At 38.5% G+C, this 14,984-nt stretch overlaps 1 protein-coding gene across 6 annotated transcripts in view; it reads right to left on the bottom strand.

The window, feature by feature from the left end:
- Dnai4 (dynein axonemal intermediate chain 4) overlaps positions 1 to 14,984 on the bottom strand; it is an 81,539-nt gene that overhangs the window by 41,105 nt on the left and 25,450 nt on the right. For 4 of the 6 annotated variants that reach the window (XM_040757063.1, XM_040757065.1, XM_040757066.1 and 1 more), the window contains exons 6-8: positions 14,004 to 14,143; positions 10,700 to 10,828; positions 5,810 to 6,004 (exon numbers count right to left, since the gene is read on the bottom strand). In XM_040757063.1, the coding sequence (XP_040612997.1) occupies positions 5,810 to 6,004; positions 10,700 to 10,828; positions 14,004 to 14,143 (464 nt within the window). Of the gene's footprint in view, positions 1 to 5,809; positions 6,005 to 8,062; positions 9,462 to 10,699; positions 10,829 to 14,003; positions 14,144 to 14,984 lie in introns of those variants that run through there. The other 2 variants (XM_040757067.1, XM_040757068.1) reach the window with 2 other exon arrangements.

The raw sequence follows: 14,984 nt of genomic DNA, 5'->3' as shown, positions 1-14,984 counted from the left end.
CGTGTCTAACATCTACTTCACAAATGGTGCATGCAAGCCATATGAGACTACCTCTTCCTTGAATTTCCTTATATCTAACACTGTCACAGGCATCCCATTAGTTCTTACAGAACCTCTATCATTTGGCACTTCCTATAAAGTTAATGGGCACATTAAGTTTGGTTTTCTTAAGACCTTAGACTGTTCCACTTTAACCTTATAATGCAATGCTGAACTTGGTTTTTCCATTAAATTCCTCTGTCTGGATTTCAGTATCTCTATGATCCACTTTAATAAGTTTTTCTAAGGCCTTTATCATTGCACTCATATCAACCAACATTTTTAGAGATAAACCAAGAATTATCAAACTGACAACAAAAATTTTCAAAAAGATAATTAACAGTATGTTAATCCCAGTTGATTATCCTTTCATTTAATTGTTCCATTTTTAAATCATTTACTACATAATCATACAGAGAGCTAACTCTCTCCCATTGTAATTGCGTTTCTCATTTTTAATGTGGTTAAAACTCTCTCTTTTAACTAAATCCTTCCTTTAAGAATTCCCAATTGTCTTACCAAATCTGCTGTCAGTGCCAGTGAACTGTGAGGAGTAGTGCATCTGATCCCTGAGCAGTCAGAGGGGAGGGGCTGTAGTGAAAGCCCCCAGCCCAAGGGATGGGTGGAGAGAGAGAGAGAGAGAGAGAGAGAGAGAGAGAGAGAGAGAGAGAGAGAGAGAGAGAGAGAGAGAGAGAGAGAATATCTTTTATCTTTAACTGAGGCAGGAATCTTCTGGGTTTTTTCCTCCACATTTAATTCTGCCTTCTGATATAAAAGTATCTTATAACTTGTTTATATTTTCTTACAGGGTCCAATCAACATCCATGAAATAGACTGATGTGATGTTTTGTTGAAGGGTCCTAAATTGTGATCATAGGGCTACAGAACCACTGAAATTAGATGTGGATGGTTTGCTTGTTTCTTAAGTCCAGTGGGCATGGGGGGGCACAAAAGTATTTGCCTTATTGATAGCTACATGTGTTCATTTGCTCATGTTGTGAGGATGACTGTTATTAGTCAAGATTCTCTAGAAGGCTTATTAGCGTGACATACAGGCTGTGGTCCAGGCAGTGCAACAGTGGCTGTCTACCAACAGAAAGACCCAAGAATAAAGTTGTTCAGTCCATAAGACTGTATGTCTCAACTGGCTTTTAGTATTCATCAGAATCCCAAAAAAGTAGGCTCTAATGCCAGGGAAGGAATAGAGTTGCCAGTGAGAGTGAGGGCAATTAGGTAAAGAGAGAGTATGCGTCCTCCATGTCCACCTAGAACTTGATGGCTTAGCACCAAGCAATGTGTGCACCTCGGTCTACTCATTTACCTAGTAATGGGAATTTTGCTTGCTTTCCAATTTGAGGAATTATGAAACAGGTTCCCATAAACACTGTGTAGAGGGCTTTTGATGAGTATGGACATATATTTTCTGCTCGTCTGAGTACCTACCAAGATGCTATTGATAGACTGACTATACAGTAAGACTGTGCTTAGTTTTATAATTGTCAGACTGTCTTCCAGACTAGACATACCAGTGTACATTCCCACCGGTCACAAATGAGCTCTTGGCCCACGTCTTCATTGACATGTGGTATTACCATGTGTTTGGGTTCTGGCCATTCTAACAGGTGAGTTCTTTTACATACCTCATGGTTGTTTTCAGTTGTAATTCCCCAATGATATATTTTCCCATCTGGATATTGTCCTTGGTGAGATCTCTCTTTATACCTTTTACTGATTTTGAGACGGAACATTGCTATGTAGACCAGGCAGGCTTTAAATCCTTCTTGTTTGTTTAGTTTGTTTTTATTTATTCTATTAGTATGCTTATGGGTGTTTTGCCTGCATGTATGTGTAGGCACCTTATGTGTGCTTGGTGCCGGTGGAAGCCAGAAGAAGGCATCAGATTTAGTTGGATTGGAGTTACAAGCAGTTGTGAACTACCATGTGGGTTCTGGGAATCAAATCAAGCCTGAGTACTTCGAAAAAGTATGCACTTCTCTTACCTGCAGAGCCATCTCTCCGTCTCAGACATTGAATTCTTGATGTTCCTGTCTCAGCCTGTAGAGTGGTGGGACAAATGTGTACCACATCAACCTTCTTCTCATTTTTAAGTCATGAGTGTGGAGTATTGGTGGTTTGCTGCTGTGTTTTAGACTGGCTGTCACATAGCACAGCCTAGCCTTGAACTCCTGATCCTCTTGCTACACCTCCTGAGTCCAATGATTATAGGCATGTGGCACGATGCCCAGCAAGTTGTTTTCTGGATGGTATGTCTTAAGACATATTTGCACATTTTAGCCAGCAATTGTTTATCAGATATATCTTCCGAGAATATTTTCTCGAGGGATTTGTCTTTTTAGTCTCTCTGTGGTGTTTCTGCTAAGGAACTTTAGCTCATCGATTATTTTTTGATGTATTGTGTTTGGGCAGTTTTACTTTAAACACATTTAACACCCAAGATTATTGTTCCACCTATGTTATTTTCTAAGAATTTTGCATTTTTATTGGAGTCTATAATATATTTTAGCTATTTTCTTGTGGAATCTAAAGTCTGTGGCTAGATTTCCTTTTTTGTATGTAGATATTCTAACTTCACTTGTTGAAAAGACTGCCTTTTTTGTTGTATTGTTTTTTGCCCAAGATCAGTTCACTAGACAGGTCTGATCCTGAGATCTCTAGATTGCTAATTCACCTATTTGTTTATCTTCTCACCAACATGCACTATCTTGACTGCTGTAGCTTAATACTAAGTTGCAAAGTCTCAATTCTTCAACTTTGTTCTGCTCCTTCAATGATACAGGGGTCATTCTGGGTCCCATGATTATTAAAAGGCCTTTCTTCTCCTCTTTCTTTACTACTTACTTTCCCATGTATTTCCTTTATTCTTTGGATATTAATATTCAGTGGTTACAACTGCATGCTAGCTTCCTTTTATTCAATCCCAATAAACTGTTCTTTTGCACCTAACAAGAACTTAACACATAACACCATCAGGGGCAGCAAAATGGCTCAGAAGGTAAAGGCAATTGGCACCAAGCCAGAAAACCTAAGTATGATTCCCAAGACCGATGAGAGAGCTGACCCTACAAAGCTGTCCTCTGACCTTCACGTGTGTGCCTTGGCACAGCCCCCTGCCATGTCACATCATACACACACACACACACACACACACACACACACACACACAAATATGAGAACTAAATTTTAGTATATGCAAAACACCTAGTCAAACAATACATGAAAAGTACACAAATACCAAAATTAACCACAAGCATTCAGCATTACAAATCATTAGGATGACACTAAAAAGACTGTCATCTCCTCCTCCTCCTTGTGTGTGTGCGTGCGTGTGTGCGTGCGTGTGTGTGTGCGTGTGTGTGTGTGTGTGTGTGTGTGTGTATACCAATGGGCTTAAGTAAAGTTACTTACATGGACAATGTATTGTTTACAGAAGTATGTTCATCTTTCCAGTGGCTATATTAATGAAGATAACATCTCTACCTCTCTAGAAACTAATTGCCTATAGATCCTCATGATTCCTCCCTCCTTGAAACAGGCAACTGCTATTTGGAAAGAGGAAAGTAGTCAATGGGTATGGGACATGGGAAGGTAATGGAGTTAAATATGATAACATACATTCCATACATGTTTAAAATGAAATGCAACCTGTTATTTATAATATATGCTAATAACATTTTTAAAGGTATTGCCAGTATCAATAATTAGCATTTGGAGAAACTGGGACTCTTACATACTGGTTATCGAAATGTAAGATGGTATAACTCCTTTGGAAAATATTTCATAGTTCCTAAAATGAAGATAAATACACATCTACACAGTGATCCAGAGCTAGGCATTTTCACAAAAGAAACTGAAATACATTTGCCAAAAGAGTCAATCAGAAACCTCAAATGGAACACAATGTAGATCCGTCAACTGTTGAGTAAACAAATTATAGTATTTTCATGTGCTGGAGCACTTCACTGAGAAATTAGCCATTTATATACATACCAATCTAACTGGGTTGCAACATCAGGAATGGTGAGTGAAAGAGTCTAAACTCAAGTTAATTTTATTTTTTATTATTACACTCATTTGTGTGTGTGTAAATGAACGTGCGTGCGTGTGTGTGTGTGTGTGTGTGTGTGTGTGTGTGTGTGTGTGTGTGTGTGTGTGTGTGTGTGTACGGGAGCCAGATGATGCACAAGAGTCAGTTTTCTCTACCCTGTGTGTTCTGAGGAATCCAACTCAGGTTTGGTGTCAAGTGCCTATACCTGCTGAGTCATCTCACTGTCTCAAAAAACAATATTTATCTTGGGAATGCATTTAAATAATGCACCACAACTGGGAAAGTTAACTTGTGGTTACAGATAAAGTCAACTGCTGCCTAGGGGTTAGGTAATGTTTACATGTAACCAGAACAAGATAACCTTTATGGTTCATGGGTATATTCTTTATGTTGATCAGGGTATTAGCTATGTAACTTACTTAATTTTCTAAATATGTTAAAATACATTTTAAATATAAACATGCCATTTCTATAAATCTCACCCATTAAAGTATTTGTTCTGTTATTTTAATTAGTAAACAAGTATTATACTAACAGTTTAGCTTTGGAAATGTCAATATTTACAGTAATTTAAGTTACAACTATACAACTCTTTAGATATATAATGGAACAGTATACATGATACAAATTTTAAAATAGCAACCTTACATAAAAGAAGACCATAGTTTTAAAACATTATTCTATTTTCCAGGCAAAAAGTTTATAAGCCTTTGCTACACATTCTATTTTGTAACCTAATTGTTGATTTAACCACACAGGTGATTAACTTTGATTTGAGGATCAAGAAGAGTTCGTGAAAAGTGGGATTACAACAGGAAAAGACAGTACAGGGAAAGAAATGGACAGACAGATTTCAAAGGTCTCTGAATTCCAAGGAACTTTCAAAGAGAACAATGACAGTCTCTGGCCAGAGTAGAGATGTCTGGAATAATACACTCTGAGACATGTAGCTGACCCTAAGCAATGGGAAGGCTCTGAATAGTTCGAGCATCCGATGACCATAGGATGTTTAGGATAAATTTGCAAGATAAGGTAAGAGAGTGGAAAGGATTAAACTTGGAATAAAATGACACACTATATAACCTTTATAAATTTCACCTCACTCATGCGTTAAAAGACGGAATTCATCTCTAAAACAACAAAAACAAAACAACAACAACAAAAACCACTCAGGACAGGAAGTACAGCTGGAAGTATAGCTCAAGAGCAGAGCTTATATAAGGACCTGGGTTCCAGCTCCAGAAAGTAGAAGCTGACAATAAATTTGTAAATAGCTAAAATAAAATATTCCATGAACATATGATAGGAGATCTGTAGCACTGAGAATGGGATGAAGGTCCCTGCCATTAACATCAGGGAGTGATGCTAAAGCAGTCAGAACCTGAGAGTTGACGGCAGTGCAAAGGGAGACTAAACACGAAAAACACTATAAAAAAATGAGTGCCTAATCTGATGCAGGAACAAGGAGAAAATAAGCACAAAGATGCTTTTGAAGTTTTAAATTTGAGGTCAGCCCTTCTGTGGATTATCTGGTCTGGACTCAAGTGCTCCTCATATGTTTCATAAGTCATTGGTAAGTGGTTAAAAATACATAAGCATATTCTTTAATAAGTGATAACTAGTGTGGAAATTACATTTAAAATATGCAAAACTGCAACTAATTTTTAAATTATTTGTCTAACCATGATTATTTTTTAAAAATACCTTTTAAAACAGGGAGTTGGCGGTAGGCTGCAAGCTTTGGCTGAAATACATTTTCCATTAAAACCCTTTCCATGAAAAATAAGTCTTGATGAAGCTTCTCAGATTTTAGTATTGCCTCTGAATTGTCTTCTTCATCTTCGTGAACTTTAGCCAGAATTACATTTTCTATATCCATTAAGGAACTAGTTTCACTATCTGCAAATAGAAACACAACTCATTTACAAAAAAGCCAAGTAGTAGTTCATGCATTTTAAAGATTTTTAAATTATATTTTATAATTTCGGTATTGTTCCAATTTCTAACACCTTCAACAGTCATTTACTGAATCTTTCATGCACAAAGAAAGTACAAACATACAACTCATTGTGGAACTCTTACCCATCCAAAAAAAATCATTATTTTTCAGAGGATATGCAGTATTAATATTGAGGTAATACACATACATGTTAGTATATTTCTGGTAATTTATCAGAAAATTACAGCTTAAGGAACAGGAGAGATGTCTCAATTGATAAAGTTCTTGCTGTGCAAGCATGCAGACCTGAGTTCAATCCCCAGGACCCATGTAAAAAGTTGGATGCAGCAGCTGGAATCCCAGCTCTGGAGAGATAGACAAAGGTGGATTCCTGGGACCCACAGTCTGTCTAGTGGTTAAGCCTCAGGGCCTCATTAGAGACTGTCTCAAAAAAAAAAAAAAAAGGTGGACAGTGTCGGAGAAGGAATGATACCAGAAGGTATCCCCTACCCTCTACATACACGCATTGCACATATACATGCATACTCATGAACATGCACACTCATATCCTTGAACATTTATGAACATGTACCAAAAAAATTCACTACATGTTAGGTAATTTATGAAGACAAGAAATATGTTTCTGATGGTTCCAAAGGATTGAAAGGTCAAAGCCAAGAAGCTACATTTGGTGAGGGCATTCTGGCTATCCACTGCATGATGGAAAGCATCACGTGGCCAGAAATGGGAAGCACGTGAGCTCAGATGAGTTTTCTTACAAAAGCAGTGATCTGAAGTGGGGGCCCAATTCCCACAATGCCATCTAACTCCAGTATCACCCCCAAAGCTCACTTGTAGATAAATTTCTGGGTTAAATTTCCAGCAGATGGACTTTGGGGGGCACATTCAAATCAAACCAGTAATTCTCTGTACTTTACTGTTCACATTGACATAAAATAATTATCCATCTTTAGACAAAGGTCTGACTTGATTATTTTTGTGTGTGTATGAATAGTGTACTAATTATTAGCTTTGTGGCTGCTATAAAAACCACATGGCTTGAATAATGCAATTTGATTATCTTAAAGTTCTTGTTAGAGAATGTTGTGTAATTGAACTAAAAACAAGTTGATGAGACCACATTCTTCTTTAGAAGCACTAGAGAAATTGTATTCCTGGCTTCTTCACCTTTTTAAGAGTTACCTTAAAGATGTGCTCAATATTCAAGGACAGCAACATTGTGCATCTCAGACCTTCTTCTGTCATTACACCTGCTCTCAATTGACAGTTGACAAAAGTTCTGGCCCTTTTAGTACTATGTGTTTAGACTGGGGAACCAGATTATGAAAGACAGTTTTCCAATTTGAAGATAAATCTGTAATCATGTCTGGGAAAAAAAAAACACTCTTTCCTCCATTGCAAGGTAGTATATTCACAGATTTGGGGGAATGAGTATCAACTTGGGGCACTGTCGTACCTAATCTTAATTGTTAAATTGACTGACTCTGGAGTCAACTAAAACATAAACTGCCAGGCATTCCTGTGGGCTCTTCAGTCACATTGCCTGAAGCAGGAAGACCCATGCTAAATGTGAGTGGCACCTTCTGGTGGCAGCCCAGATAAAAGGACATAAAAGAAGCCATACATTCAAGACACACCACAAACAAGACAGCAACTTGGTAACACACTGAACACAGAGAGAAATGCTCATAGGAAGCCTGTGCTCCCTGTTCAGAGGGCAGGCAGCCCATCAACTGTAGCAGTGGTACTGCAGAACTGGAGAAGACACAGAGGCCAAGTGACAGCCTGGCTTCCATCCTCACCACGAGGCCTGGACATCCTGTGTGGTTTCAGAGAATCTACAGTGGAAGACCAGAACATTCCCCTCTACTGCACATGAGAATGCCAGACATGAACAGCTGGGGAGCCTGGGATTTCTCAGACACGGGGCATTATCTGGTTTTCCCTTCTCCTCACTGAAGTTGACAAGTGTCGGGAATCAGAATTTTGATGACTACCTAGCAATAATAAAAGCTGTGTCTATCCTGTGATGTCGGTGGCTGAGCAGGTGGTGAGGCAGTCCTATCTGCACTAGTCACAGAAGTATGAAGGAAGCTGGGGTGCTTAGCCCCCTGTTCAGCAGTCACATCCCCCAGTGCCGCAGGAAGTCAGGTAAACAGGCAAAAGCACCTGGTCTTCTATGCAGGTTCTAATATTCAGATGATTATCATCTCAGAAGGAGAGAAATTGTCTTCTGAAGCCAACAGCTGAAAATACATAGAACTGAGCAAAGAAGGAACACAGAGTGAAGAAACCGAATGAGCCTTGAAGAGGAACCTAAAGACATCCACCGAAGACCTGCCATGTTTATAATACTGAAAACAAAAGCAAAAATTAAATACCCGGGAAGACAAAATAGAAATACTGGGAGCTGCAAGAGGGGAAAGATATTCACAGGAAGAAAATTATTTGAGTATCAACACTTTTCATTAGAAACAAAAGATTCCAGAAGAATTTGCTTATCTTCTCTGAATGCTGCATGAAAAGAACTGTTCACCTGGATTCTGTAGTTAAAAACATCCATTAAAAATTAGGAGAAGATGAAGGCTCAGTTAATAAAGTGCCTGCCATGCAAGCAGGAAGACTTGAGCTCAATATGGAAAAGCTGGGGTTAGACAGGGCCTGGTGGCACATGCCTTCAATCTCTGTACTCGGGACACAGAGGCAGGTGGGTCTCTGAGACCAGCCTGGTCTGTATAGTGAGTTCCAGTGCAGCTAGGCTTACATAGTGACACCTTGCCTAAGGAAGCAGCAGCAGCAGCAGCCACTGGCTATAGTGGTTCTCACTCCTAACTCAGGAGAGATGGGTTCCCGCAGCTTACTGGCAAAGCAGTTCAGCCAAACTGTTGAATCCAAGACCAGAAGAAAATTCTGTCTCAAAAAATAAAGTGGATAGCTCCTGAAGAATGACAACTTCAGCTGTCTTTTGACCTCTACATGTACACAGGAGGATGTACATGCACAACTGAACATAAACACTGGACATACACACACAAATAAAATTAAAGTGTGTATGGCAAATACACTTTAGTCTTTCTGAGATATTTATGATTGAAAAATTCATTATATTGTCTAATGCAGTTTTAAATATAAACGTCTTCCTTGATATTTAGAAGAAATACACAAGGCAAACATTATAAACTAACAAGGGAGTACCATGCCTATAATCCCAGGGTTCAGGAGGCAAAGGCAGAGAAATAATAGCAAGTTCCAGGCTAGCCTAGTATCTCACAGGTTTCAAGTAGGCCAGGGTACATAACAAAATCTGATATGGAATGTTCTCTGTATATGTTTGTCTTATTGGTTGATGAATAAACACTGATTGGCCAGGAAGGATGACAGGTAGGACTAGGAGACAACGAGTATTCTGGGAAGTGTAGGCAGAAAGGAGTCATCATGTGATCCCAGGAAGTGATGTAGCTGGTCTGGATCAGGATATAAGCAAGGACAAACAGGAAATAGCTCTCTTCTCTGTGGAGACACTGAGCAGTCATCATGTAGCAGGCAAAGAAGTTGCAGGTCCAGCATTCCCCAGTAAGCCAAGACCACGTGGAAGTACATGGATTAATAGTAATGCGATAGACAGAGCTAACCAATAAGAAACCCTAGTCACCAGCCAATAGTTTCATAATTAATATAGTGTCTGTGTTTATTTGGAACTCAAGGGCTGCAGGAGATGCCGGGCCAGAAAACTCACACTACAAAAATCTCACCTCAAAAAACCAAAACCAACCAACAAACATAGAAGTTGAACTGGTAACATGCTGACATCAGTGAACTTTGTTAAGTTATGTGTATGTAATGTAATATGCAGACAAGCAACTAACTGAACAGGTATACAAAGATAAACTGAAGAACAGACACAAACACACACACACACACACACACATAAATTAAATGGTAACTAAAAAAGTAGTAACTACCAAGAAGGTAGTAAAATAAATGAACAAAAATTAAACAAAACTGGAAAACAAATAATGGAAGATGTAATGTTCTAAATATTCAAATTTAAAGGCAGCTAGCCCAGAATAATTAGTAGCAAACAATAACAAGACTATCTCAAACAGGGTGGAAGGGGAGGGCCCACACTCAGGTTTGTCCTCTGACCTCCATTCACACTGGACTGGGGCACACACACATACACACACACACTTGCACACTCACATACACAAGCATGCACACATATGTGAAAAAAGCTCAGAAAGAGAGGGAAAGCAAAAATGCACTAGAACAAAACTCAAAAGCAAGGCCAGGCATGGTGGTAAATGTGTTAAATCCCAGCACTCAGAGTCAGGTAGGATCTCTGTGAACTGGAGGCCAGCATGGCGCACGTAGCAAGTTCCATGCCGGTCTCAAACAACAACAAACTCTTGACAAGCATCCAAGAAAAAAACAAAACAAAACAAAAAGACAGATGAATTTCCTGCTTGGAAACAGTGAAAGTACAAGCAGGATCCTAGGGAAAAGTTGTGCTTTACATGATCTGTGGATAGGAACACTGTGACTGCTGCAGAAGAATGTAGAGTGCTATGTGAAGACATCACGCAGACCCTGGAATGGATGAACACAGCCTCACTTTTGACCATGGTACTTTCCTTGTTGATTTGGGTCCTGATCATTAGCAAGTAAATTTCCTCTACTTGCAACTAAAGATTGTTTTGCTGATAATAGAGCTTCGGGAATGTTGAAAGAATCATACAAATCCCAGGCAGTGGCCATTATGCCTAAACAGAAAGAAAAGGCAAAAGGGTTTCAAAATGAATTCTAATTTTACAACTTTGTACATAACTTGTCATAGAAAAATCTAAAATTATTTTCTATTAAGAACACATTAATTTTAACAGCATTGGCAGGAAAATAACAAAGACATAGTTCATGAAGATACCTCGGGAGATCCTGCCCCATCTCAATACTAGCATCTAGATATGCCTTCATGTCTTAGGGATAGTCCGGGTTACCCTCACTCTTCATCTGACCTCTGTTTCTACATCCTTTCTACCCAGGCTGGAGAAGAATCACCTCATCAGCTTTGTCACTGCAAAGCTGTCATTGGATACAGACTTGGACAATACCCGAGACAGTGTTTTAGCTAGTGGCTAACACAACACGAGACATCTTATATTTTACAGATCTGATTGTGGGAAGCATCCCATTACTTTTTGCTCAGTATTTAGTTAGTATTTAGGTAGAAACATTGTACCTTTTGGGACAATGACATTGTCAAAAACCTTAATTACATTTATTCAAATTATCAAATATAGAAATGGTGATCAAATACAAACTGAAAACCTCATGTATCTGCAAATAATAATTTCAAGATCCCTGTCCCCTTTTTCCACCAATTTACTGCTTTTGTAGCAATGTACTATCCCTAGATACTTCATTCCTACTGCTGACCCTACTAAACTTTTAATTAATGATGTGGAAGTTTTGTTTTGTTTTTAAGAATGATGTTTTAGTAAAAACAAACTTTTCCTTTAAAAATTGAGAGGAGCCAGGCGGTGGTGGCACACACTTTAATCCCAGCAGAGGCAGGCAGATCTCTATAAGTTCGAGGCCAGCCTGGTGTACAGGGCTAGTTCCAGGACAGGCTCCAAAGCTACACAGACAAACTCTGCACCCTCCAAGGACCCAAGTTAAGTCCCCAGGACCCACATCAGTGCCCACAACTGTCATTCCTACTCCAGGAGATCCAATGTCTCAGTCACGGGCACCTGACCTCACATACACAGACATATACCCATTATTTTAAACCTATTGTTAATGTTTTGGTCAACAGTATATTAAAACTTTCCTTTTTATACAATTCTGTCCCACTACCTTGCTTTGTAAAATTATATTCTTTATATATTGTAAGCCTATTAACAACCTAAACATTGCTTTATCAATCTCTTTAATGTTTTTAAATATTTGTATTTATCTCAAGAGTGTTTTGTCTGTGTGTATCTATGTGTACCACATGCATTCCCACAGAAGCCTAGAGAGGGCATTGGATCCCCTGGAACTGGAGTTACAGATGGTTGTGAGCCACTGTGTGGGTGCTGGGAATGGAACCCGAATCCTTTGGAAGAGCATCCAGTGCTCTTGTCCACTGAGCCACCTCTCCAGCCCCTCTGCATCTCTTTTAAACTCTATTACAAAACCAGGAAATTGGAAACAAAAGTAACTGGCTTCTTTCTTGCCTGTGTGTTCTTTTTACTGCTTTTTCCCCCCACAAGGCTTCAGGTAACTGTCTACTGTCCTCCTGTTTGCCTAAAGGACTCATTCATTTAAAGCAATTCCACCATCAATAAATTGCTCTAGTTTTTGAATACCCAGAAATATCGTAATTTCTCTATTTCTAAAGGATTTGTTAGTTATCTGACAGTGCTTCTTTTGCTTCCGAACTTTAAACGTCACTGTGCTAACTTCTGCCCTCCATGGTTTCCAATGCAAAACTGATTTGTGTTAAAACTTGACTGTGTGTGTGATAAATCACTTTTCTATAGTTACTTTCAAGATTCTCACTTTGTCTTATGTCTTATGTGGTTCTCTTTTTGGAGTTATTCTTCTCGAATCAGACCCTTAGCAAGTTTCGAGAGACTTGGCTTATGACCTACCTGTTCAACTACTCTTTGTCCCTTTCTCAAAGTCTCATGACACCCACATATGTGTGCTTACCGTCCCATAGGTCTCCATTTCAGTTTGTTTGTTTTTCCTTCCTGTTCCTCTGACTGGATCTTTTGAAACCATCTACCATTAAAAACTATTATCCCATCTTCTTTCCTAAATGTTCTGTTGCAAACTATAGTGCACATTTTCATTTCCATTGTCACACTTTTTATTTTCTTTAAGAAAAGTCCTCAGGTTATCTCAGGTTGGCCTTGAACTTGCTACACACCAAGGGTGACCTTGAACTTTTGATCCTCCTGCTTTCCCCTCAGGAGAACTGAGACATCACAGGAATGAATTTACACTTCACTTATGCTGTGCTGTAGATGGTTTCATACTAGTAAGAATTTGTACTTTCTGCTATCAGAGAAGGAAAAACAGCAGGATATCCAGGTACACCACATTTATACTCCCAAATGTACCACGAAGGCACACTGCACCTCTGCATTGAGGTATGAATGGGGGGAAAACTAAAAAGAGATTGGAGCATTTATTCTTCTCTTTCACATAAAAGGGAGTACCAGGTGAGCAATAAATATTCCCACCAACAAGACAGATGAATGCTCTTTTACAGAAAAAACAAAATATTTCTTTTTATTAGAGGTTTGTATTTTCAATCTTTAGAAAGAAGGTAGCTCCTAGCTATATTCAGTAATAACTGTGATTAGATTATATATGTTCTTTCTCCTAGCTTTTCCTCTGCCTGCACACTTCAGGCTTTTGCTTATGTAGTATCCTCAGAAATGTTAATCCGTGAACATGGAGAGGTCGTAAGTGTAGTGTTTAAGAGCACAGGTTCTAAGTCAAAAACAACCTGGGCTACTCCTCTATGGATGTTTCCTCATGTATGAAATGGAGACTAATAATCAACCCACTTTATAGTGTTATGGTGATCATTAAGCCAGTTACTATAGGAAGAACGTAAAGATTGTTGGAATATACAAATGTTCATGGCAGTAGCAAACTACATCATAAAATCATTTTATATAGTTTTTATAAATAATTGAAGAGTGCAGAGTTCTGATATAGGGTGCATAAGAATTAGTATGAACAATTGTATTATTCAAATACTGTATATCATTATTTCATGTTACCTTGTCAAATTCTAAACATTATAAATTACAGTAACTAGCATTGAGACCTGGGCAAATCAATTTCCATTTTGTATTTATATAGTTTAACATGTGTTAACTGACAGAGTCCAGGAACATATATTAAAATATAACAACAGTTTGCCAAACAAATTACCTTTTTCTTCCATGACAATTTTATCACACTGAACCTCTTTATTCTTGGGGGCTCCATTAAATGTTTGCATCATCCTTTCCACATATAAGTCATTGCCTAATCTATTTCTACAAAGGATTTCATAATTATTATTCTTCTGTCTGTAAAATAACAAAAAATAACTAATTAATAAAAATTGTTATGAATGTATATCATCATCATTCTATATTACATGTTGTCAAGTGCTTTCGTGAACACAGAATGTAACAAAGTATGAAGTGAGCACTGAAAACTCCTTAGGAAAGTATTTCATTACATTGCCACAAAGGACTGTTTCATGCTGTGCTTCCCAGCGTCCATGCTACTTTCAGTGTTGACCAATATTCCAGCACTCTGTTCAGAGAATCCGTGACATCTAAAGCTACAAATTCTTCCCAAGTATTACTTTTTGCCACATTGTGTGCATGCTATTTTCAAAACTGGTTAGTTATGAATATTTTTGATTTTTTTCTGAGACAGGGTTTCCCAGTGTAGCCCTGGCTGTCCTGGAACTCACTCTGTAGACCAGGCTGGCCTTGATCTCACGGAGACCCTCTTGCCTCTCCCTCCCCAGTGCTGGGACTAAAAGTGTGTACTACCACTGCCTGGCCTAGTTAGAAGTATTTTTTTAACTCACATATTAATTCCATTAATGCAGAAAATGTTTTGTATCCTCCTCACACAAGGTGAATGAGAATGCCTTAGTCGGGATTTACTAATTTTTCATTTAGTGTAAGTCTACTTTGAAATTTTAATTTAAAATTATTATATCCCCCTTTCGTTATGAAGTGATCTTTCCCTAAATATACTGTCTGCTTTTATGAAGGTTCTGGTTTTTTTTTGTTCCTATGTTTTCTTCTACTTATCTTCTTCTGGGGCTGGAGAGATGGCTCAGTGGTTAACAGGACACCGGCTGCTCTTCCAGAGGACTTGGGTTCAATTCCCAGAACCCACATGGCAGTT

The sequence above is a fragment of the Mesocricetus auratus genome, unplaced genomic scaffold, assembly GCF_017639785.1.
Source record: "Mesocricetus auratus isolate SY011 unplaced genomic scaffold, BCM_Maur_2.0 Super-Scaffold_100014, whole genome shotgun sequence".
Classification (NCBI taxonomy): domain Eukaryota; kingdom Metazoa; phylum Chordata; class Mammalia; order Rodentia; family Cricetidae; genus Mesocricetus; species Mesocricetus auratus.
This window is presented reverse-complemented; position numbering and strand designations above follow the sequence as displayed.